Source organism: Protopterus annectens, chromosome 17.part0 (genome assembly GCF_019279795.1).
Source record: "Protopterus annectens isolate FY-2018-M chromosome 17.part0, PAN1.0, whole genome shotgun sequence".
Taxonomy (NCBI): Eukaryota; Metazoa; Chordata; order Ceratodontiformes; family Protopteridae; genus Protopterus; species Protopterus annectens.
Window position 1 is genome coordinate 503,789,098 of NC_056751.1, and position 26,625 is coordinate 503,815,722.

Below are 26,625 nucleotides of genomic sequence, written 5' to 3' on the forward strand. Positions count from 1 at the left end.
TCCTCCTCTGCCTCTGAAGAAGGAGTCACCCTGTGCATCTTGGAAAAACCTCTAGGACTTCTTGAGCCATATTTTACCACACCTCTGACCCTTAGGGTATAGTCTAGAGGGGACAGTAAAATGCACTCCCACGGCAGAGAGTGTTTTTCCTTCTTGCTCGCACCGGGTGAGTGTGTCCTTTACCTTAGGTCCAAACAATGAGGAAATGTCAAAGGGGGTGTTGGGTAAAGGTAGACTTGAACAGTTTCGCAAAATTACACAAACGCATCCAGGAATGACGCCGTAGGGAAATTCCTGAACCCGCTGCTCTACTCGCTCTATCGGCTGCATATGAGATAAGCCTCATGGACTAGTTGACAATAGAGTTCAAGGTGGACAACTGGGCAGACACCTTTTCAAGGACTCCCTCAGAGAATGTATCTTGTAGAGAATCTCCTAACTCCTTAAGGAGATCTTCCTGAAGACTCGTGAAGTTTATTCGGCGGATGAACAGAAGGAGAAGTTTCCACTTGCTCCTTCTTAGTGGCTGCTGCCACCACCATGGCATCTACGGGAACACATTTAGACAAAAATTCCTTTTCCCCTGGGCACAGAAAGAAATTTATTTGGTCTCCTGGGGACTGGCTCCACGGCATCACGAGTATCCCACACCTTCTGACTAACGAGTTCCATCAGTTCGTCGAAAGGTGGGGACACCCAAGATACTGAACGTTGAGACCCGAAAGCCTTCAGGTACACAGACTCCTCATCAGAAGGAGTGAGAGTGGGCCAGCCGCACCTCTGCTTAAGGATTTCCAGGATGTCTACGAAGGAGACATCATCAAAGGATGACTTGGGGGACCCTTCTGACTCCTCCAGGTCGGTGTCCAAGGTAAGAGACTCGTCCTGGGAGTCTACATGCTTCTTCTTGCATGTTCTCTTCCATGGGGGCTGTTCGGAAGGATATTCTGGGGAGGTCTCAGAAGAATGGGGGCCATCAGCCAGTGGCTCCTGAGGCTGCAGGTCTCTGCTGCCCAGAGAGGGAGCAGGAGCTGAGACAGAAGTAGGTGGCCTAGAGGGGAGACTGTCGGTACCCCTAGTAGGAGCTGATGATCAGGACAGCACACTCCACATCATCTTGAATGCCGACCTTTCCAGCTCCGAAGACCTCCCCAGCTCCGAGGAGACAGAGGATGCCATCGGTTCCAGAGTCATCAGCTCTGAGATAGACGTAGGGTCCAAGCTCACCCTCACCGACGCACTGAGAGGAAGGCTCGGAACCGAAGAGGTTCGGTTCCAGGCATCCCCGTCGGGGCAGACTGGAGAGCTTCGGCTCCTAGACGCCACGGATGGCACCGAGACTGTTGGAGTGAAACTCTGCTCCAAAAAAACCTCGGGGGGAGCTGGAACCGAGAGTTCCATCAGTGGTACCAATCACTCCAGCTCCAAAAGACCAGCATGGCTCTGAGGAGGAATCACCGAAGGGGGGATGGACTCAAGAGGCCCCAGGACCGACTGGGTCAGAGGCAACAACAATTTAGGCAAGGCAGATGACTTAAGGAGTCTCAGCACTACTCTCTCCACATCTTCTTCTGATAAACTTCTGGAAGACCTGGAAGACAGAGTGGGAGAACGGGATCTCTGCAATATGGGTGACCTTAATGTAGGGGAGACCAGTAAAGGATCCGTAGACTGGCTCCGTTGAATACTCTCAGTGGTCATCTCCGAACTACTTGGTGCTGACCTTGTAACCACAGTAGTAGAACCCTCGATCAGCTCCGAACTCAGTGGGGCCGATGAGGCAGTAGTTTTGTCAGATTTGGTAACTTTAAAAGGCAGCTCCGAAGCACCAGCCAGCGCTGGGGAGGACCTTAGAGGATTTGGATTTCTCCTTTTTAGATCCCTGAGATCTAGAAGAGGAGGAAGAGCTAGCCAGATGTTCCTCAAAAGGCGGCTTTAGGAGATCTTTTAGTATGAGCTTATTTTTCCTTTCTTGCAACACCCTAGCACTAAAAGAGTGATAAAATAAGCATGTTTCCTGTAAGTGGATGGCCCCAAGACAGTATATGCAGTTACTGTGGCCATCCATTATAGACATCTTCTGTGAAGATTTCACCCACTTTTTAAAGCCAGACAGCTTATGATCCTTGACTGCCTTAGACATCTCACAGAAGACTGTACTCAGACACACAGAGAAAGGAAAGGTGGGAGGCCTAGGTCCTCTAACTTAAATGGGCCTAGCCCTAAAGGAACCAACAAAGACACACCACGAGGACTAGATCCTCTAACTTAAACAGGCCTAGCCCTGGTAAAGAAGAAAGAAGGAAAATAGGTCCTCTGACTAAAACAGACCTAGAGGGAGGTATAGAAAACAAGTTGAGAGCCTAGCTCACACACTAGAGCAGGAATGCAAAGTCTAATTATTGAAACAAACAAAGGTCAAACACAACCCCGTTCTCTATGCAACACCAAAAACTGTCACTATCAACAAGCGGAAAGCTCCGCAAGTAAAGCTATTAATTATAATATTTATGAAAAGCACACACACAGTCTAAACGAAGCGCAAAAGGCACCTACAACTAGTAATATAAACAATATGGAATATAGATATCTATATATATAACAACCCAGTGAAGAAATAAATGACACACAGGATACCAAAAAGTACTATAGTGCCAACAGCCAACTGTACATAGAGAAATTGCACACGAAAAGCGCTATGGTAAACGCTAACTACCAACACTACAGTAACTATAGCTATATAATGCTATAAAAATATGAAAATAGCAGAAATATCAAAAATTTAGAACAAAATGTGTTAAACTTAGCCAGGGCCAAGAAGCATATCCAAACTCGTTGACGTGGCAAACGAGATCTGGTGATTGTACTGGTGCACCATGGAATACCTATCTAGCCACGAGCCAACTAGAAGATTTCGAGCTTGTAAATAGGCCGAGTAGATGCCGAGGATCAGCTCCGATCCCATAAGTAAGAATGAAGGTGAGATAGGACTACAGAACATCCTGTAATATATTCCTGGCTAACAAAACAAAATCATCCTTCTGAACAGACATCTGATTGGATGAGCAATGTATAACTTTTCTTTATTTTTTCTAGGGACATCAATGGAAGGAGATCAATTGAGGGATGGCACTTCATGCAAGAGGTATCTTTCCCCAGCACTTCAAAGTAGAACCTCCAGGATAAACTCCCAGTTCCAAACAAGATGGTTCTCCCACACCCAGACTGCACACTGGAATAGCTACATAGCAAGTGAGTAGCCCTCAGTTGATGGTGGAGGAAGAGACTGCACCACGGTAACCCAGAGGAACCAGTGAGTGGTCTGAGGAACCATTGCTGGTACCATGAATTTACTGTACCTGTATTAAACAGATCTATTGATTGGCTTATTACAGATCCATACCTCCAGATAAAAAAACAAAACAAAAGACTGTTCCTTTGGTTCCTTCTATTGCCATGGGTATGGCACGGAGTATCACCTTCTATGGCAAGTTGCACCCCCCCCCTGTCATTCAGGCCCCATTTCTGTGCCCTGCCCCGGATGATCCATCTTTTTATTAAAATAAATAAGAATATCTTCTTATAAAACTGTAGCAAACTACTGGCTACAAATTTAGCAAACAGTTCCTACAGTTTATACTCTGCCTCTTTTAGGTTAAAAAAATCTTACAACTTCTAGCTAACTGCTTGCTACAAATGCAGCAAACAGTTGGTACAGTTTATACCCTGCCTATACAGAGTGCTATGGTGCTCATGTTTTAGTTAATAAAAATCATCTTATAAATACCCTCCCAGAATGGAATGCTACAGTGGTCAGGTTTTAGTTTAAAAAAAAAAGATTTTTTTTCCTAACTTTTAAACTCAGCAAGCATTTACTACAGTTTAGACCACACATAGAGCACTACAATGCTTAGGTTAGACCACAAATACAATTCCAACTTTTAAAAGTTGGCATTGCATTAAAGAAAAAGAGAGATTGCGATCAGCTGATCGCACCACTAACACTTTCCGTTTGGGGCAACTGCCCCCTTACCCCACCCTAGCTATGCTACTGTGAGGAACAAATGGCCAATGGAGACTCACCCACCAGTAGCTGAGTCATTGTCTTAGCCTGTGGTGCAGTCAAGGGCTCCTCCTCTGTGCTTTTTCTTTTAGGTACAGAGGGAGAAGAAACAGCAGGATAAGAGAAAGCATGTTGTAGCTGAGGAAGCCTGACTGTTGGTAAAGCACTGCTGGGAAGAGTAGGTCAGAAGATAAGTTATCAGGCAAGTGTTCACAAGCAGCACACATGCCTGCACTACCCCACACAGGCCCTCAAAAGTAAGAGCACAAAGAATCCACCAAAAACCCTGTCAGAAGTCTCAAGTCCTTTGCCAGAAAATGCACTGACAGAAAAAAAAAAAATTAACGCAAGTTGTCATAAATATGCACAAGCACCAAACATAAAACACATTTCTAGATTCTTAAATATATCACCTTCGAACAAAATGCCTCAAGTAGTAAAATAATGAAAGAAAGTTGTCATGGAGTGTACGCAAACACTCAGTGTTTCAAGTGCATAAAATGATCATCGTGCCTCTGCTAAAACAAAGACAAGAACTGAAATATAGAATCAAAGTGTTAAAGCTCACTCTTTTTGCCATTATCCAAATTTTGTGAAAAGAACTGAATTTGCAACTAAACACTGACAATGAGGCATAATGCCCTCTAAATCAACAGCATGCTGCAAGATGTCAAACAATGCTGGACAGCATTACCAGTGGATGAAACAAATGAAATACCAGATTAATCTCATTAATCTCAGGATGAGTAGTTAACTGCTATGCAGTGGGAAAAAGATGCTGAACGGTATGCGGAACATTACTACTCCTGAAGATGGCAATGTAGAAAAGGTACAGATATAGAAGTACCTTGGAGTAAGGTGCACTCCATCTCTAGCCTTCACAAACTACATTCGTTGATTTACTGGTAGAACACAGAGCACTCGACACTGTCAAAAAATCTCAACTTCTGAGAAAAGAAGCTGGGGGGACAATGGCAACAGGGAGTCTTAATTCCCACTCAGGAATACATTCTGGCTGTCCTAGTAACAACTGCTGCAAACCATCTTAAAAGAATGCAATCAGCACAAAACAAAACATTGCAGGCTTATCACTGAAGCATCAAAAAGGCAGTGGCACTATATCACTTGAATCATTTCAAGGTAGCTACCCATAGCAAAGAGGAAAAAACAATTCTACTCAGCACTCTGCTTTATAAATCTGAACACTCTGACCACTGCAAATCTCTCAACAAGGTCCTTAATTTTAAAACACTAATTACAATTGTAACAGCTGGTGTCTTCAGTATAAAGAAGAAGAAAAAAAAAACACAGATACTCCACACTATTCTTTAATGTCTCACACTTTGGTTCTTCCACTACATGCCCCTCAGACTTGAAACTCTCTTTTGTAAAGAATTAAAGGCTATGCTGACATGGTAACTCTCTACATAAACTGGGAAGTCAGCCTCATGGAGAAGCATCTTGTAAATGTCCGGGTTGTGCCATTTATGTTACTTCCTTTCTTCACCAGGTCATAATGTTATTAACAGTACCATGACAAATGCTTTGCTTTGTTAATTATCTTAAACCAGCCTAACGTTACCATGTTATTATTCGCTATTCCTGAGCTTTGTTCTAGCCCTTAGTTATAATATAATCAGGTTGTGACTTAAAAGGAGCCCTAGTGGTCCACTTCACATACTACTAAAACAAATAAAAACAGTGGTTTGTGTCATCCGGATAAATGATACTTTCCTCTTTAAAATTTAAACAGGGGTTCACAGACATATAAAACATGGTCCAGAAACTTTGCTAGAATGCTACAACTAGCTGCAGCAAGGCAGCCCAGCCACTGCTCTCATTTTTTTCCCCAATTACAGTGGTATACCTTAAGTGCCCCAGCTGATATGCAGACCACAACACTGTTCAGTGCACTATTCCAAGGACCAAGGGTGCTTTCTAAAATATAGAGTGTGCACACAAACACAAACCCTCCTTCTTTTGAGTTAATGCCTAAACTTTAAGCTAGCCTGTCACCACTCTTTTGCTTAATTTCCATCCCATCCATCTACAGTCATATTATGCAGAATCCAAAATATGTCTCCCAATCCTTTTCACTTTATCAACAACAGTCTAGTCTTTCTACACAATTCAAACCTCCTTTCAGCTGTACTATCTCTGTTGGGGAAAGTCAACAGAAGTGCTACCTACAATTAATGTTTGAAATGCGTGGATGATAGTAATACAAGTAAGGTAAACAAATAAACATGCAGTGGTTTCACTCTGTTTTTAGTTTGCAATAATCAGGATGAAAAGGTACAAACCTGATCAGCTAGAAGAGTTTAACACGAAACAACTAACAACCCCTGGCTCCCTCATTGGTAAGCTAATATGTTCAAAGAACATGGCAATAGCTTAGTACTAGGCTAACTGCTCTTGCCGGCCAGTTAAGCCTATCCAGCTACCCTATTCGAGAATGAAACCCTGCACCTAGTCTATAAGGTGACAACCTTATCCATTATGGCAACCCAAAACCCCTTGTCAATCAGCAATTTACTCCCCAGTGAGTAAAGGCTCTGTGCTGTTCTGATACACATTCCTTGGCCCCTGCTCTATTATTCTCTGTGATGCAGTCAGATTCTTCCAATCACAAGGCAACTGTTACAGTCTGAGGAACATGGCTTCTGTATGGAGAAGCCTCATGTTATCGGACCATTTTTTTCCCAGTGTAGATAGCAACTATCATTGTAGTCTAGATTAACAATAACGTGTGCGTGGGAATGGAGGGTTTACCCATAGAGTGGCTTAGTTACAAGGGCAAAGCCCAACTAACCAAACAGAGCCAGCTGTTGACTAAACTTGCTTTACCCCACTTACACATAATTATATTCTGTCAATATATAATTAAAAATACTTTATTTTTAAATAATGCCATTGTATTATAAACTTAACTTCTTTTCTGTATCTTTTCACTGATGTGACTTGCTGAGGATGGCTTAGCAATATCCCACACAACAGTTTGTATGTAATTACATTTTTAAAGTACATTGCTTAACTGCAGGAGTTTCCACTTCCTGATAATAAAATACAACTTGTGAGGATAGCAGGCAGGTGTGCACCGTCTGCACAGCTTTTGTTTCCTTTTACATTAATTGTAATTAACCCACTCATTAATTTACTCTATGATAACAGCATGCAAACACTTTTTTTTTTTTTTTTTTTACAAAACTGCCTAATGTAGTATGCACTCTATTTGGTAATCTTTTGTTTATTGGTGTGCCAGACACCGGAAAAATGCAACTGTTACAATTAAAAATGCTTAATTTGTGTTGGTGTGTAACATAACTTTGGTTGTTTTACATAGTACCCAACTTGCTAAATCATGGGCTTTAGTTTAGTATCAGTGGTGTGAAGTGGAAAAATGATGGAGGTTACTTTATCTGCTTCAATAGCTACTCTGATATGTATTTAACAGGAAATAGCAAACCTGTTCTTGTGGGAAGCAGTTAATATGCTGACAGGTATATCAAATCAGTCTGGATACTTATTAGCTGCCATTTAGTAATCTTAAACAAAATACCTTATGAAAAGCAGAGAGGCACTGAGACAAAGAAAGAAAGCAATGTAAAATGCACCGACTCAAAAGAGTTAGAAGCGGTAGCACAGCATCTCCACGCACACATACATGCACATGCATACACACATACACGCACACACAAGTACACAAACACTGACAGTAAAATGCTACAGCACAGCTCAACTCAGTAGTGAGATGGCTTTTCTGAAATGCATGCCACATGTGCAATCATAATATCAAGGTATAGCTTAACACTTTCCAAAGTGTAAATTTGTTTAAAGTTAAAAGTGCATGATGTAACCTATTAATGTATTCAATGCAGCCACACTAGTATTCGTTATGAGAAAAACAATTTGATTATGAGTTTGGAATGCAAATCTCTTTTTAAAATAAAAAAAAATTATTACATTTTTGTAAATTTATTCTAGTTAAAAGTAATCTCTGTTGGCATGACTATTTATTTACACCGGGTGACGAGATAGCAACGAGTAGTGAAGTAACTTAGAAAGTGCCATGTTGGTGTGAATGACTGGAGATGTACCTCCCTGGACAGGATGAAGAGAGACATGGAGGAGCTCTCCGATCTTGTAGCCCAGGCAGGTATGACCTTAGCCCTGAATAGCATCCTGTCATCACCCAGAATGATACCACAGTACAAGGACAAAATGATTGACTTTAACAATTGGCTAAGCTTCTGGTGTCATTCTAAGGGAATCCAGTATCTGTCTGCCTGGGATGACATGATCGACAGACCACGATGCTTTGCCAGAAATGGCCTGCACCTGTCACCCTTGGGATTCCGGATACTGGTAAAGGCTCTTGCCACCCCTATAGTGCCTTTTTTAGGCAAGGTTCAAATGACAAATTCACCACCGTAACAGGTACAAGCAAGCAAAATCTGAGGGTAATGCTACTCAATGCTAGAAGTCTAAACCTCAAAATGCACTCACTCGAGGCACTCCTTAAAATGGAGTACAGTGACATCTGTGCAGTGACAGAGACTTGGTTCAAAGCTCCAGAGAGCACCCCTGCATTACCAGGCTATAATTCATACCACACCCCTGCATTACCAGGCTATAATTCATACCACACCTTTCGGCCACCAAACCTGGACCGAAACACTAAAGGTGGAGGCGTGTCCATATTAATTAAGGATATCCACACCTCCAAGCTAGTTGCTCAGCATAATGCATCCGAGATTATCCAATGTCAACTAACTCTACAAACCCCCCACCATGCCCCAGGATTCCCACTCCTCTTTTCTTGATACACTGGAAAATATTAAGGTACAACCCAACACTCTAATAATGGGTGATTTCAACTACCCTACCATTAACTGGGAAAACTACTCATGTAGCTAAAAACACAGTAGTCACAAACAAACAATTTTAATGAAGCTTTCGGGTCTACATCCTTCATCAGCACATAAAATCACCTTACATAAGTTGCATTTAAATAGAGGAAGCACTGAAAAACACATGATCAAGCCAGCCAACCAGATACAAACCAAAATTAATTATGCAAATAATTTAAAATGCATCACACCCAAAACTCAAGACGTTTTACTTATATTAATAAAAAACAATTTTATATAGATTAAATATAGCTACATATAGATAAATCATTCATATCAAATAAGAACTTTTTTTTAAAAAACTTTTTTTAAAAACTTTTTAAAAAGGTAGCAACTCAAAGTTAGCATCATAATGTACCTTTTTAAAAAGTTTTTAAAAAAAAGTTTTTTAAAAAAAAGTTCTTATTTGATATGAATGATTTATCTATATGTAACTATATTTAATCTATATACAATTATTTTTTATTAATATAAGTAAAACGTCTTTAAGAGTTTTGGGTGTGATGCATTTTAAATTATTTGCATAATTAATTTTGGTTTGTATCTGGTTGGCTGGCTTGATCATGTGTTTTTCAGTGCTTCCTCTATTTAAATGCAACTTATGTAAGGTGATTTTATGTGCTGATGAAGGGTGTAGACCCGAAAGCTTCATTAAAATTGTTTGTTTGTGACTACCGTGTTTTTGGCTACTTTTGGATGAACAGTGACTTAGTGTATCTTCGTGGTGGAAAACTACTCGTGTAGCAACTCTTCTGCTCAACGTTTTCTGGAAATCAGCAATTCCAATGCCTTGGATGAACTTATCCACACCCCCACCAGGGGCAGCAATATCCTAGACCTGGTCATCACCAACATGGGTGACCGGTGTTCCACACCAGAGGTCATCTCCTCATTGGTCAGATCCGAACACAAGCTAATCATCCTAGACATCCACCTCTCGCTCCCACCCCCCCCCCCCCATTAGAAAAACAACCACAAAAAAATTTCTCCAAAGCCAACTTCGCGCTTCTTTCCCATTAGGAAAACAACCGTAAAATATTTCTCCAAAGCCAAATTCACGCTTCTTAAGACAGAAGTGGCAAACGTCATGACACCCATGCAGATGGACAATAGAGGTACGACTGCTGAATCCTACACAAATGCACTTTATAAGCACTTACATGAGTGTATGGATCGTGCTATCCCTAACAGAACCAAGATGCTATCCTCCAAAACAAGGAAGCCAATCTGGTGGTCTTCTGCCATAAACAAACTCTACAACAGAAGAAACTGTTGCAAAAAGAGTAAAATCCCACGATTGGAGGAACTCCCTGGTCAGCCTCAGTAAGAAGCTGAGATCCCTCATAAAATCCTCCAAAGCTAATTATGAAAACAAAATCGCCACTGATTCTCAACACAACCACAAAGCATTCTATAGCTATGTCAAGAATCTCAGTGGCAATACTCAGATCTGCTCCGAGTTACAGCACAATGACACTAAATATACAGAACCAACTGATATTCCCAACATCCTGGCAGATAGTTTCAGTGCTAACTTTACCCCCCTCTCACCCCCTAAAGGGCCCATCTTTATACCGGAAGAATGCAAAGTTCCTATAATCACGGCTGCACAGGTAAAAACCTCACTCTCCAAAGCCAAGAACACAGCACCCATGGGACCTGACAACATTCCAGGCTGCCTTCCATACGAACTACAGAATGAACTGGCACCCCACCTAAGTACCATGTTCAATCATAGCCTCACCTCAGGCTTTGTGCCCATTGAATGGCGCACCGCGACAGTAATCCCACTTCACAAAGGGGGGGCCACAACAGACCCCGGGAACTACCGCCCCATTAGCCTGACGAGCCTGGTCTGCAAGGCCATGGAACGTATCATCATGGAACTCAAACAAAGACACTGGAGATCTCCAAACTCTGGACTCCACACACTTCGGGTTTGTAAAAGGCAGATCATGTCTCCTAAATCTGATAGACTTCTTTGAAGTAGTCACCAAAGCCATAGATGAGGGTAAGGTGGTTCACAGCCTATCTAGATCTCGCCAAGGCATTCAACACCATCCCCCACTCTGGAATTATAGATAAACTCACTAAACTAGGTATAAATCCCTATGTCACAAGATGGGTTGCCAAATGGCTTACTGACAGAACCCACACTGTGAAAGTAGCAGACTCCAAATCAGACTTCAGACCAGTGACAAGTGGAGTACCACAGTGTTCAGTCCTGGGTCCTCTCCTGTTTGGTATCTACTTCTCTGAAGTACAGGCTAACACAGAAGGTCTTTGGCTACCTAAATTCGCAGATGACTGCAAACTAGGAGCCATAATCTAAACTCCTAATGATATGGACACCCTACAAAAGGGCCTCACTGAGACAGATGCCTGGTGTCAAAGCCATGGTCATACGCTCAATGCCAAAAAGTACATTGTCATCCCCTTTGGTAAAACCTCTGTACACATGAACTATCACATAGGCGGTAGTCTACTTAACACCGAAAGAGTGATAAGAGACCTTGGGATACAGGTGGACAGTAGTCTCCCCTTTGATAATCACATCACTACAGTGGTCAGGAAATCCTTCTACATGGCACAGCTCATCACAAAAGGTTTCTCATCCAGAAAAAAAGAGGTCATTGTTCCCCTCTACTCATCACTCATTAGACCCATTCTACAGTACAACGCCCCTTTTGGTATGTACCTCACAAGACATCTACAACTGGAAAGGCCGCAAAAATACCTCACAAAGAGGATTACTGGCCTCAAACAGATGCCATACGCAGACCGACTCAAAAAACTCCGGCTTTACTCCATAGCATATCGCCTACTCAGAGGTGATCTCTGCCTAACATACAAAGCTATGTCAAACCCAGAGTTGTTGGACATGCTCCACTTAAAGAAATCCCAATCCCTCAGAGCTACAAGCTCTAGGGACCTAAACCTTGTCACCACAATAAAAAGAACATGCTGGAGGGATAGATTCCTGTCCCAGAGACTTCCCATACTCTGGAACAGACTACCTATCTATGTCAAACAGAGCTCCTTATTAGCACTCTTCAAGAAAAATCTTGATGATTGGATGGGTAATAGGAAATTCACCCCGGGGATCACTTCTGTGGTTCTGCTTGACAGGGGCACAAGAAAATTATTTTCTTGGGTGGCGAAAGCCAGGGTACCTTTTTGGCTAGGCTTGTATAGGCCCCTAGGGCCAATAGCCTAGTACCTACCTATGAACTTATGAAACTGGAAATTAAGGAACTCAAAATCAGAACTACATGATGAAGCTCACAACCTTAGCCATATGAACTGGACATCTAAGAACTTTTTTATTTAATAAACATCGCAACAGTAACTTGTTCTTCAGTACGTTTATTAACTCCAATATCAGAGTTGAAAATCTCATCATATCACAGTATCATACAGAGTAAAAGGCAGAACCAGTCCAAGTCCATTTATGCCTGCCTAACCAGTGCCTACCCTCAAGGAGCACACCTCCTGCCTCCAGGAGAGCAAAATGGTTTATGGATGTCCATCCAATTTCCATATCATTCTTAAAAGTCATCTAGGGTGTTATATATATATATATATATATATATATATATATATATATATATATATATATTAGTGGATATAAAAAAGTTTATATACCCCTGTTAGAATGCCGGGTTTTTGTGATATTAAAAAAAAATTAGACCACAATATATCATCTCAAAACTTTTCCCACCTTTAATGTGACCTATAACCTGTATAATTCAATTGAAAAACAAACAAATCTGTTAGGGGAAAAAATATAAAAAATAAAAAATGTACAATAAGCTGGTTGGATAAGTGTGCACACCCTTAAACTAATACTTTGTTAAAACAACTTTTAATTTAATTACAGCATTCACTCTTCTTGGGTACACACATGCCATCAATTAAAGAGACTCTGATTAACCCCAAATAACATTCAGCTGTCCTAGTACGATTTTCCTGACATTTACTCAGTTTCCTGCTATAGCAAAAGCCATGGTTCGCAGAGAGCTTACAAAAGCATCAAAGGGATCTCACTGTTGAAAGGCATCAGTCAGAAGAAGGGTACAAAAAAATTTCCACAGCATTGGATATACCATGGAACACAGTGAAGACGGTCATCAAAAAGTGGAGAAAATATGGGACAGCAGTGATGTTGCAAAGAACTGGACATCCCTCCAAAATCGATGAAAAGGGAAGATAACTGGTCAGGGAGGCTGCCAAGAGACCTACAGCAACACTGAAGGAGCTGCAGGAATTTCTGGCAAGTACTGGTTGTGTACTACATGTGACAACAATCTCTCGTATTCTCAATATGTCTGGGCTATGGGGTAGAGTTGCAAGACGGAAGCCTTTTCACAGAAAAACATCTAGGCCTGGCTAAAATTTGCAAACCAATACATCAAGTCTCCCAAAAGGATGCTGGAAAATATGTTATGGTCTAATGAGACCAAGGGTGAACTTTCTGGCCACAATTCCAAAAGGTATGTTTGATGCAAAAACAACACTTTGCATCACCAAAAGAACACCATCCCCATGTGAAGCATAGTATTGGCAGTATCATGCTTTGGGGTTGCTTTTCTTCAGCTGGAACTGGGGCTTTAGTCAAGATGGAGGGAATTATGAACAGTTCCAAATACCAGTCACTTTTGGCCCAAAACCTTCAGGTGTCTGCTAGAAAGCTGAAGATGAAGAGAAATTTCACATTTCAACATGACAATGACCCCAAGCATACATCCAAATCAACAAAAGAACGGCTTCACCAGAAGAAAATTAAAGTATTGGAATGGCCCAGACCTAAATCCAATAGCAAATCTGTGGGGTGACCTGAAGAGGGCTGTGCACAAGAGATGCTCTCACAATCTGCGAGATTTGTAGCGTTTTTGCAAGGAAGAGTGGGCAAATATGGCCAAATCAAGATGAGCCATGCTGACAGACTCCTACCCAAGAATACTGAATGCTGTAATTAAATCAAAAGGTACTTCAACAAAATATTAGTTTAATGGTCTGCACACTTATGCAACCAGCTTATTGTACATTTTTTTATTTTTTCCCTAACAGATTTGTTTGCTTGTTTTTCAATTGAATTGTACAGGGTTTTAGGTCACATTGAAGGTAAGAAAAGTTTTGACATGATTTATTGTGGTCTCATTTTTTTATATCGCAAAAACCTGGCATTTTAAGAGGGGTGGGTACACTTTTTATATCAAATATATATAGGTAATGTATTCCAGAGATGGTGTAAACATTAGGAGAATAATCAATCCCACCGGTGAATGTTGTTTGTTCATTGATGGTGCTTTAGTTCTTTTGTACAAATGTCTGTGGAGCTGTTTATTTTGTAGAGGTGAAGGAAATGTAGGGCAGTAGGGTCCTATATGTCATGAAAAGCCAGGCACAGGTGGCCATGCAGGAATCTATAAGAGTCAAAGGACAGGGATACAAGTTACAAGTCTGCTGTGTTAGGTTACGGTCTTAAGACCAGTGTTTTTTTTTATTTTTCTCATTACAAACCTCTGAGGTCTTGCTAGAATTGTGATGTGTTTGGAGAGATTCATGGAAAAAGGAATGCTGTATTTTATAACTAGTGTGATAAGCACTGAATAAAGTGGAATGATAAATTCTTCAGAAGTAGATGAGATGCCTTTGGATATTAGTTGGGCCACAAGGATTTCTTAACTACTGTTGTGATGTGGCAGTAAAAATATTGAGAGATGCCTACAAAATTACTGATGGTCTGATGACTGAATCAACCTAGAAAAGGGTGCAGTCTATACTGCAGGCACCAAAAAAGTAACATTTGCCAAATGTGACATTATTTGCCTTTTTTTAATTTGATTTGAGGCCATTATATTTATACCAGTGACTTGCATGGTCTAGTTCCTTCTGAAGCACTGGAAACTGAGCAAAATACAGCACCCAGCTGCAAATCATTATCAGACTTAATTAGACAAAGGTCCAGGTTTGTACCTTGAAGATCAGAGGAAAATTACTGGCAGGAAGGTCCAAGCACACAGTTCTGAAGTATACTATAAGTCAACTTTTTGCTTTCTGTGATGTTCTGTCAGACAGCCAGTTTATCATCCACCTTACAACATAAGGTCAAGGTCTTGTGTTTATCTATAGCACCTGCCTGGGAAATAGAGTTGATGGCTTTGGCCAAAACTAGGTATGCTGTACTGTCTGCATAGTCTCCTTCCATAGTGCCATTATGTTTTCTAAAAGGTTAACTAGTTATTGTAGGCACAGTCTACTCTTGACAAAACCAAATTGATACTGGTCCAGGACAATACTTTTTTTTATGTCAGCATTTAAGAGGTCTGATATAATGCATTCCACAGCCTTAGATATTAAGCTTGTTAAGCTGAAGGATCTGTAGATAACAGGGCCTGGGACAGGGTCACCCTTGTGGAGGTGCATTACAACAGTCAGTTTCTAAATTTCAGGAACATAGCCTGTGAAGACGCTCAAGTTAAAAGGAGAGGCTCAGACATGGCATGTTTGACTCAATTTATTAGGCAATAGGGAACACTGTCTGGGTCCATGGATGTGGAATATCCAGTCCTCAAAAGGATAGTTAAGATTTCATTAACTAATCACAGGAGGAGAGAAGAACTTAGGGATTTAAGGAACTTAAATAGGCTCTCTACCGAAATGTCACCACACGTAATTGTCAAGTGCTGACAGATCAGGAAAAAAAATGACAAATCCAGGAAAAGAATGATTCTTTAACTCTACTCTTCTACTTCAAATTTCTTTTTTTTCTGCATGAGAGCAAGCCCCTTGCACTCCCAATGTGAGAGACAAGCCCCGTGTAACCCCCCTAACTTACATATACCTCAGTGAAAATGGAATATTCTGGGAAATGGCCATCTCTGATTAGGTATTTGTAAGTCTATTCTTTCAGCCATTCAGTCTCCATTTCAGGACTCGCTCTAGTGGGTCCCAACATTTCAAATGGTTACCACTTCAATAACTGCAGCCAATGAGTACTAGCATTAAATTAATTTGCTAGCCATTGACATAAGGGAATTGAGAGCTGTTGATAAAATTTTAGTAGGCTTGCTTTTTTAAATTCCTTAAAACCCCAAGGTGTTAACTATAGTGGTGTTACTGCTTGTATTCTTGATAGAAAAGTTTACTGAATTATGACTGGATATGACCAAGAATGGAGACATGCTAGGAGTTGTGCTGGAGGTGGTGATCTTGGTTAAGAAAATACCTAAAATATAACAACCCCAGAAGGTAGGCTATTTGTTCTAGGAAGTTAGTACTTATTAGGTGAAGGAATCATTGGGCATGCCCACCTTTACTAGTGTGAGCATTCTAGTTACTAGCTGGATAACTGAAATCTCCCAACATAATGGTATTTTTATTTAAGGGCAATTCAGCTAACACATTTAGAACATATTCAAGGCCATCAAAGGACACGGAAAGTAATCTACAGCATGTGATAAAGTGAGAATTTACAATATTTAGGATGATTCAGACAAAATAACTTCAGTTTGTGGGTCACAGGGATTCCATTTGAAGATATTGGCCCTAGGTGTGAGTGTGTGTGCCTTCTGTGGAAGGTTGGGCGCCGGGCTGGCAACTCGACACCATAAAACTCCACTGCCAATCATGAGCAGACAGATGATCCGCTGTGGCGACCCCTAACCGGGAAAAGCCGAAAGAAGAAGAAGAAGAAAGTTCTCTGACAAATACTGACATACATCACAAAATTTCCCATAGGTCTGACAGTGTGATAGGTAATAAATGCTGCTACAGTGGGAGAAAATTTTACAAAGAAACCAAGTCTGCATTACAACACAGATACAGATGTGCTCAAGTTGCATGAATGTAATTCAGTCTGAAATGGTGATTTTTAACTGACTCTAATTTTTGTAAGCAAAAAGGTGCAATACCCAGGCTGAAATGCACACTTTTTTTTCTATCCGGGTGTACTGTGTTATGTATTCATTTGTCCTTTGAGTTATAGTGACACTGAGTTATGGCACAATGATTCGTCTGAGGTTTAGTCTTGTAAGTCTGGTCTTCAAAGCATGCACTGCTGTGTTCCTGTGGATGATCATACTCTAAAGCATTAACTCATTAAGACTGCCAATTACTGGTATAAAATTGTTTCAAAAGCTGTCTGTCGAAAAAGTAAGCTTAAGATCTAACTGTGCTGGAAATTTTGCATGCTGCCTTTAAACTATCACTTAAAGTGCAACTGCAACCTATATAGTAAAGAATAGTTACCCTGTTTAACATTCTTGTTATTAAAAATAGAAAAAGTGACAGAAATATACCCTATAATGCCTCTGTCCAAAGGGACTGATGCAGGGAATGATCGAACTTGCATTCTGAGACAGGCCTTCAAAGGTTCTGCAAGGGGCTTCCAAAACCTCTCTACCAACTGCAACAAAAAAGAAAAACTGTCAGCGCTAGAATTTCACTCCTGCGGAAATACTTATCATGCTATACTTGACTATCTTTTCTTAAATACATTTTTATCAAAATATTCTGAATTGCAAAAAAAAAAAAACAAAAGGAAAAAAAATCCCAAAACAGTAAAAGGACAAGAAGTAAAAGTAAAAATATACAATCACTATACACACCATATACAAATATGCTGCAAAGGTAATTGTCAGCATGTATAACTGAACCTTTTCACACTGATATTTTAATGTTCCAGATATGCCACAGTATAACTTACAACAGATCAAGTGCTAAGCAATTATTTCTCAAAAGAACACATTTGCTTACATTGCAACAATACAGTAAATATTACAATTAAAAAAAATCTAAATATTATATAATTTATTATGCACATTATGAAACACTATCTTCTTATCCCAAATTAAGGAATCTAAAAGAACTGATATCAGACATCCATAGCGCAATTCACTAAGGAGTATTTGAAATATTTCCTCCAACATTCTTTACGATTTGACACATTTTCTTTTGCTTACAAGAATTTATGTATTTGTCTATCATACATTTACAACCATCCAAAGTCTCTTTTAGGGTCAAACAATTTTTTGCTATATAACTTTATAAACATGAAAATTATAAGTTCTTAGGTTGTTTTAAGGTTCACTGGAAGAATATGTAAAAACTGCACACTACTAGCTATTGGTATCAGTGTACAACCCTTATGTTTTGTTGAAAGGATGTCCAGATTTGTTTTATAAATGGATATTCTCTAAAACTTTGTAGAATATCAGCAATGTCTGACCTGCAAGCATTGCAGCTTGTTAAATTGGCTTTTAAATTGGAGTTGAATACAAGATTTATCATAAATTGGGGCATACATTTATAATCTAATTTTAAAATATTGTGCCAAATGGTGTAATTATTTACAGTAGGATTATATGCTGGCCAGATTGTGGCATAATAAATATTTTTGATCTATAATGTGAACCATAAGAATATGAAATTAAATTTTCACATGTTAAAGTTGTTAATATTTACCGAAAATATTACTTTTTTTTATCATACCAAATTTTTTAAAGGACTCCATATCTTATTTATCATGGCGAGATGGCCCTTTGGTAAACTTATTTCAAATCTTAGTTTATTACCCGTTTTTAAATGTTTTGAGAAAAATCCAACACCAATTTGGTTTCAAGTAAAGGAAACTGATAATTTCACCATTTTACCAATTACTAGACCATTTAGATTTCACTTGATGGGTTGGAATAAGATGACGATATCCTTCATGCTGATTTGCTTCATTAAATAGAATCACACTAAATAATACATGATTTATTAGTGTTTTAATACTTTCATTTTTAAGGGAATGACCAAAAGATTGTAACTATATGCATTTATGATTTTAAACCAAATTTTCATCCAAACTGTTTTCAATATATTAGAATGTTTGTTCCATGAAACTGTTTTTATAGGTTCATAGGTAGGTACTAGGCTATCGACCCGAGGGCCAAAGCAAGCCTAGTCAACAGTGTATTGGCTTTCGCCCCTCATGTATTGTTAAATTCCTGCCCCTCTATCGAGCAGTGCCCCAGAAATAATCCCAGGGGTGAATTTCCTATCACCCATCCACTCATCAAGGTTTTTCTTGAAGAGTGCCAATGATGAGCTCTGCTTGATGTGGATGGGAATTTTGTTCCAGAGTAACCTGTTCAGTTTAATTAAATGCAGAAGCCTGGTGATTTGCTTAGCATATAATTTTTTACTGATTCATATTACCAAATTAATTTCATTACTGAGGATTTAATAGTTTTAAACAATTTTACTGGTATATGATAACTGGAAGATATAATATAAAATATTTTAGGAATGCATTCATCTTGGCTATGCTTCTTCTGATAAAAATGAAAATTTAATTTTGGACTATCTGTTTATAGCCCGCTTCTACTTATGACCAATACTTCAGTCTAGCTCTTTTGTGAAAATGTATACTTATATACTTTAAACTGTGATTTTCTTTTACCCCATGTTGTTTAATCTGGTTTATACAGAGAAAATTTCCATTCAAAAGTTAAATAGCTGATTTTTGTAGATTCAATTTATAATTTCACACTTTAGAATAGGACTGTGTTGTATTTGCAATTTTAGGTATATCTGTACTTGGACATATTAAACATAAATTTACATCATCTGCAAAAGCTGCTACTTGTATCTTGAAATCTGTGCAGTGCATTTAAGAAAATTATAGTGTTTGCTAAATTAAATATAAAATTAATAATTCAATACATGTATTGAATAAGCATAGCAACAGAGGATAATCCTGCCTTTCTTCATTTTTATTAAATACTGGGTCTGAATTACATTTATTTACTATAATTTGTGTGATTGTTTTTCATATAACATTTTAATCAAATGTAAGAAGGTTGCAGGAAAACCAAATTTGTTCATGTCTGAAAATAAAAAAAAAAACAATGTTGACTTTATCAAATGCTTTAAAAACATCTTTCATACAACATTTTAATGAAATGCATGAAGATTGCAAATAAACTAAATTTGATCATGTCTGAAAATAAAAAAAATGTTTATTCCATCACATGCTTTAAAAGCATCTAGTGCCAAGGCAAATAATAGTCTTGTGTACCTGTTTTAGCATTTGCAAAGTTTCAAGTGCAACAGTATGATCATTTACTTGTCTAGTTTGGATAAATACAGACTGGAATTTGGGCACTCCCTAAGAGTCAGAAATACCTAGGGCACAGCATAATCCTCTTCATATCAGGACTGCACATACATTAGACTAAAGCAATTCAGAGACTGCTTGCAATATAATTAGCTAAGTGGTTCCCCAGAAATACTGCCAGCATCTGAAAAGCATGGTTGAGTGATTCAAAGAAAAAGCAGTAACATGCACTTTGGAGAGCAAAGGGGGGAAAGTACACTGTATTTTGAAGGCATACACCCATTCACTTCAATGGGAGGATCATGGCTGGTAACACTAACAGAGATTAGCACTGTGTGTGTGTGTGTGTGTGTGTGTGTGTGTGTGTGTGTGTGTGTGTGTAAGCAGTTGTACATGTGCCTGAAAGAGCACAAGTGCACCTGCCTGATGTGTGTTAGGAGGTACAAGTGCAACTGCACAGCACTAGTAAGCAGGGAAAACACAGGAACGGTTTGTTTTAATAAAAACTAGTGTTCATTTCAGAAACAAGCTCATGTGCCAATAATGAGACATTGCTCACTGCAATTTTATCATGACCCAATCACAGATTATTGCCATTACACTAATGGGCACTGCACACTGCCCAAATAGCAGTGATGGTGATAATTTGTCTAACTTCTGGTCATTATATCATATTTGGAATACTGATTTTTATTCTCTTAACTATGGCTGCAGCACATATTTTTATATTTAGAGTCATAAGGGCAATATGTCTATATTTTTTATGTATCAGATGCATTAGTGTTTATTTTGGGAATTAAAACAGTCTTAGGTCTATATAAACATCAACATGACACAACCTTTACACTAATCATTTAAAATTTTTACAATTATTTTAAAGCAATATTTGAAAATATATAAAATGCTGAAATAAATCCATATGGGCAATGAGCTTTAGTACTTTTACATGACATCACATTTTTAACTTCTAAAACATTAAATTACTTTGTAAGAATTTTTCTTTGATCATCATCTACTGTCAAGAAAACAACACAATTTAAATTGCTTTTCTTAGTATACCTGTAAAGATGTTACTAGGACAATCACTGTATAGATTGCTAAACATAGCAGTGAAAATTTTTAATATTTTTTCATTTGAACGTATTGTATTTCCTGCTTTACTATCGGACATATTTGCAGATGCATTTTGAACTCTTATTAGTCTGGCTAATAATATGGATAGAAATTGCACCCATTCTAACTAGTGTGCTAACATTCTAGTTTTGTACCATGACAACTTTGTTGCACAGACAAGATTTAGTTCATATTTTAATTCTTTTGTTTTTCGATATCTATGTTATAGTGTACTGTTAAACTATCTTCAAGGCTGTTAATTCTTTAATACAATTTTATTTTTATTTACTTTCTTGTAGTTTGAAACTTTGTATTAGACGTCTTATATGGATTTTAATGCCACCCAGTGAACATGAGATTTAATTTTTATTTTGGTAAAAGTTCTTCCCTTTCCAACAATTTAGTATTTAAAGATCAGTTCGATCCAATGAGAAGTAACTTCTATATGCAGTTTAATTTTAAACGTACTTCTATTTGAGTGAGCCAAGAAAACATGGTTCTGCTAGAACATCGTCTACAGCAATTATTCATTTATTAGAAATTAAAAATAACTGATCCTTGATCAAAATGTATGATGAGTAGTATGGGAATTTATAATTTGTTGAATGAATACATCTAGTAGGATAAGAAAGCTGCACTTGTGTTATAAATCAAATATTCAAGTTACAGTATTTTGATTTATTCTATAACAGTATCTATACAGATCTATAACAGTACTTCAGTCTCCTATATAATAAAACATTTTTTAAAATCTTAATACAATAAAGACAGACAAGACAAATTCCAACCGATTAGAACATGGGACGCATGTTTACTGTTATTAGTTTATTTAATATAATGTTTTTACAGATAATATAGCAAATCTTTCCTTTAGTGTCAGCGTAAGCTTCCAATAGTTTGTCTTTAACAGTTCTCTTTACAATACAATGGCTACTCCTAGTTTTGCTCAGAATTTCCTGCTGCAATAATATTGCATGTGATGCCTGTGCACTGGCCCAGTAAACAAGAAGCCTCAACCTTCACCACTAACACCAGTGAGGGACATGCACATTGGGAGGATAATAAGTACACACACAGTAAAGTACAATTTCCCTTAAGAGCACACAGAGATCACAGTCTGTCTAGGGCTGGTTTCTCCTTTTTTCCTCTCTCTCTCTCTCTCGCCAGATCCCCAATAAGACTCCCGTTGGCACAGCTGTAGGGTTCAGATCTCAGCCGAGTGGTCAAGGCAAAGTCTCCAGCACTCTCTCTGTCCAACCAGTGCTTTGTGTCCCTGCCCAAGTAGCCGACACACCACACACACACAGATACAATTTATATACAAACACACAGACACTCCTGGGGAAGGCTGGCACAGGTTCACTATCTATGCCCCCTTCTGCCCAGACTATAAGGTAGAAATCACTGCCACCAACCACCACTTATCAGCTACTAATAAGGCATAAGGCCCTTCCCAAAGGGTGATCAATTCCACTGTGTAATGTTACTATTATCCAAATGGTAAGCGTGACCAACAGCAAGGTTACTGGAGTGGCTTGTACAGTATCACTAAATATATGCAAGTACTTTCAGAGCTTAAAATATCTCTACATAAAATCAGCCACAAATAAAAGGTATAAAATTATTTGTAATTGCTATTTGTAAAGCATACCCAGAAACATTGTACTCAAACTCTGAGTTCTACTTCTACTCTGACTACCTGCTACTGCCCTGCCTGTTCTTCCCTGGTTTTCCCTGTTTCTGCAAAGTAGCTCTCCTACCAGCTCCCGCTGAATCTCACCCAGGAACACAGCTATTTGTGAAGCATACCCAGGAACATTGTACTCAAACTCTGAGTTCTACTTCTACTCTGACTACCTGCTACTGCCCTGCCTGTTCTTCCCTGGTTTTCCCTGTTTCTGCAAAGTAGCTCTCCTACCAGCTCCCGCTGAATCTCACCCAGGAACACAGCTATTTGTGAAGCATACCCAGGAACATTGTACTCAAGTATGTCTGCTAGACTTAATTAAAGACTTTACTCTTATTTGCTAGGTAACAAAGTATGTCTGCTTGACTTAACTCTTACTTGCTACGTAACAGAGTCTCCTGAGTCTGATACGACAGCAGCCAACCCCCCCCCCTCCAAAGGTCCCTGTATCCCCCTCCTAGCCTATCTGCCATTTTTTTTGTAACCTGCGTGCCCTACTTTTTTCACTGGTTCCTCTCCCCTAGCTCTTATTTCTCCTTAACCTGGGGTAACTCAGCTGTGGCTGACTCCTTACTCTCAGGCCTCCTACCATCTAGCTGAACTCTCCCCCAGCTGACTTACTTTATCCTCTCTCTTTCCCTTTATACCTACTGGCTACCCCTTTCTGTTCTTAACCTTAGCTATTTCTGCTTTGGGATACCTTACATAGCTCATCTGTCCTTAGGGTCTTCATCTCTTTCTACCCTCTAAACATTCTTTATTTTCCTCAGTTAAACCCTTCCTCCCACTATACTTTTCTCCTACACACTTTTTGTCTCCGCTACCCTCTCTGCTTATCCAAATTACACTAGGGCTCTCTGCTCTACCTCTTGGCTATCTATCTCCTTTCTACACTTATTCTGCGCTATATTGCTAAACCTGCCTGCTTTGTCTACTATTGCACTCTCCTCTTCATACCTACTTCTACTTACTTTTTTACCTATCTTCCTGATTGTTTCCTCTCCTCCTCTCCTCTGTGGTTTCTACCCGCTCCGTTCGCCCTACGGGCTCACTCCGCTTTCCTCCCTACCCCCAATTCCCACCCACCCCCAGGGGTCCTAACCTTATAGCTCCCTGGACACACCCCCTATCCCAACCTTCCTATCCTGCTCTTTCCCACTCTAACTTCCACCCACCACCACATACTCCCACCTTATTTACTCTTACCCCCCCCACTACAACTAACCCTCAGATTTTACATCTTTCTCTATCTTACTCCTACCCCCTCTTTCTTATCCTTTATCTGCTTACTCTATTTTTGACATAAGTCTAGGATACTACCTTCTACTTCCATCTCTCTTACTTCCTCTCTTCCATCTCTCACATATTTTACTCTTCTCACCATGGCTCCCTACATGCCAACCCAGATTTTACTCTTAATCCTACTTTTATCCACCCTATGCTCAGTTTACCTCCTATCCTACTATGAGAAATCACTTTACGACCAATCTTTCTATACACACAAACACACTACAACATTGTTCTCTTCACCTAATTCATATCCATATACTCCTTCTACCCCCAACTACCAACTACCTAAATTCCATAGACTTAAACACCTCAACTATGTCTTGCCTACGGATAACAAATCTAAAACACTTTCCCTTCTAGTATGTAAGCTCACATTCAAACCTAGTAATCCTACCCTTCAAGATGGGGACATCCACCCCAACCTTGGACCTACTTTCCCTTCTCCCCTAGTGTCAATACACAAACTCAATAACACCTTCCTAATAGGACATCTTAATACCCAAAGCATAAACAACAAAATACCCCACCTGCATGCCCTCCTTCATACACATTCATTTGATATTCTCTGCCTCACAGAGACATGGCTAAAACCAACCACCAAAGACACTGAGATTAGTCCCCAAGGCTACAATATAGTTAGACTCGACCGTCCCAACCGCAAAGGTGGTGGAGTTGCAATTCTTTTTAAAAATCATCTGAATATCACTACCCTTCCTGCCTCTCCATCCCAAGATAGCAAGTTAGAAGCAATCATTACAAAACTCCAGTTAAATTCCAAAAAATCCCTTTATATTATCTGTATGTACCTCCCACCTGGTGACAATATACCTATCCTGGAAAATTATCTTAGTTGGATATCTACTACATATCCCCAAGAAACTATTATACTAGGTGACCTGAACATAGACTGGAATAACATTAATACTGAAAATCCTTCTTCTCATATCAACCTACACGGCTTTATCCAAACCATCACCTCTACTACTAGGCTGAACAAACATAGTAATAGAGAAAGCATTTTAGACTGGATACTTATAAATAGAATTAAAGATAACTACAAAGCAGGAACCTTGCCAGATGATATCAGTGACCGCTCCTTAACATTCATAATAAGGGAAAAAGCCGATTGTGTAAACCCACCCACTACAAGAAAAATACGCACCATCAAACATTTTAATCCCGATCTATTTCAGGCTGAACTTAGTGCATGCAACTGGAATCCCTTAAAAACACTTCCTCTTGAAAATGCAGTATCATACTTCAACAAAATCTTTTTATCCATTCTTGACTTACATGCTCCTGAACGTATCATTAGAATGAAATCTAATACTGCCCCTTGGCTCTCCCATGAAACCAAAAAACTTATTCTCACCAGAAATGAAGTCTGGGCCTCATGGAGATCCCATAGAAATAACCTAGATCTTCTACACTTCCGCCAGCTCAGAAATCTAACTAAAAAGGCAATAATATCTGACAAAAAGAAATTCTACTTTGAACTACAACAGACCCATGTCAATAATTCTAAGCTTTCTGGTCTTCTGTCAATAGACTTCTCTCCCCAGGTACTTCCAAAACACCTTCCCCTATTAATGCTGACCCTGATACCCCTCAGCAAACTGCAGATGCTTTCAACTCTTTCTTCACTGAAACTATCCAAGCTCTAGCTAAACAACTAAATGCCAACAACTTAAACCCACCAAGTAACCTAACAAACTCTACCTTTAAATTCTCTCTACAACCTGTCTCCACATCTTACATATACAGACTCCTGCACAAACTAAAACCCTGTACCCCTCTGCTGATAAGCTCCCTCACTCTTTTACAAAAGGCTGCTAAGGTTATCGCATATCCTATATCTATCCTCATAAATAGGACAATCAAAGAAGGAAACATCCCAGATATCTGGAAAGTCTCTCATATTATCCCACTTCATAAAGGTGGAAACTCCTTAGAATACTCTAACTATAGACCTATTGCTCTCCTCTCACCTTTAGCCAAAATTATGGAGAAATGTATCCACCATCAACTTGTACAACATCTCTCTCTTCACAACATAATAGCAAACTCTCAACACGGTTTTAGACCACATCATAGTACTACTACTGCCCTGCTTTCCTTTGTAGACACTATTAATCAAAACCGTAATAACAACCTACTCTCTTCTGCCCTCTTCATTGACCTCTCCAAAGCATTCGATATGGTCAACCACTCTTTATTAATTAATACTCTTGAATCCCTATCTTTTGATATCCCAGCCATTAAATGGTTTAATTCCTATCTCACAAATAGAAAACAAGCTGTTCTTTGGGACAACCATATTTCTTCACTTTTGCCTGTTTCTATCGGAGTTCCACAAGGCTCGATTCTTGGCCCACTTCTCTTTTCTCTCTTCATTAATGATCTTCATACTATAATCCCTCAAGCAACCTGCATTCAATATGCTGATGATTCTACG

The 26,625-nt window shown here is 39.2% G+C and overlaps 1 protein-coding gene across 2 annotated transcripts in view; it reads right to left on the bottom strand.

Annotated features, from left to right (window-relative positions):
• FUZ (fuzzy planar cell polarity protein) overlaps positions 1-26,625 on the bottom strand; it is an 876,363-nt gene that overhangs the window by 302,103 nt on the left and 547,635 nt on the right. For both annotated transcript variants that reach the window (XM_044059630.1, XM_044059629.1), the window contains exon 8: positions 17,277-17,383. In XM_044059630.1, coding sequence (XP_043915565.1) covers positions 17,277-17,383 — 107 coding nt within the window. The remainder of the gene's footprint in view (positions 1-17,276; positions 17,384-26,625) is intronic.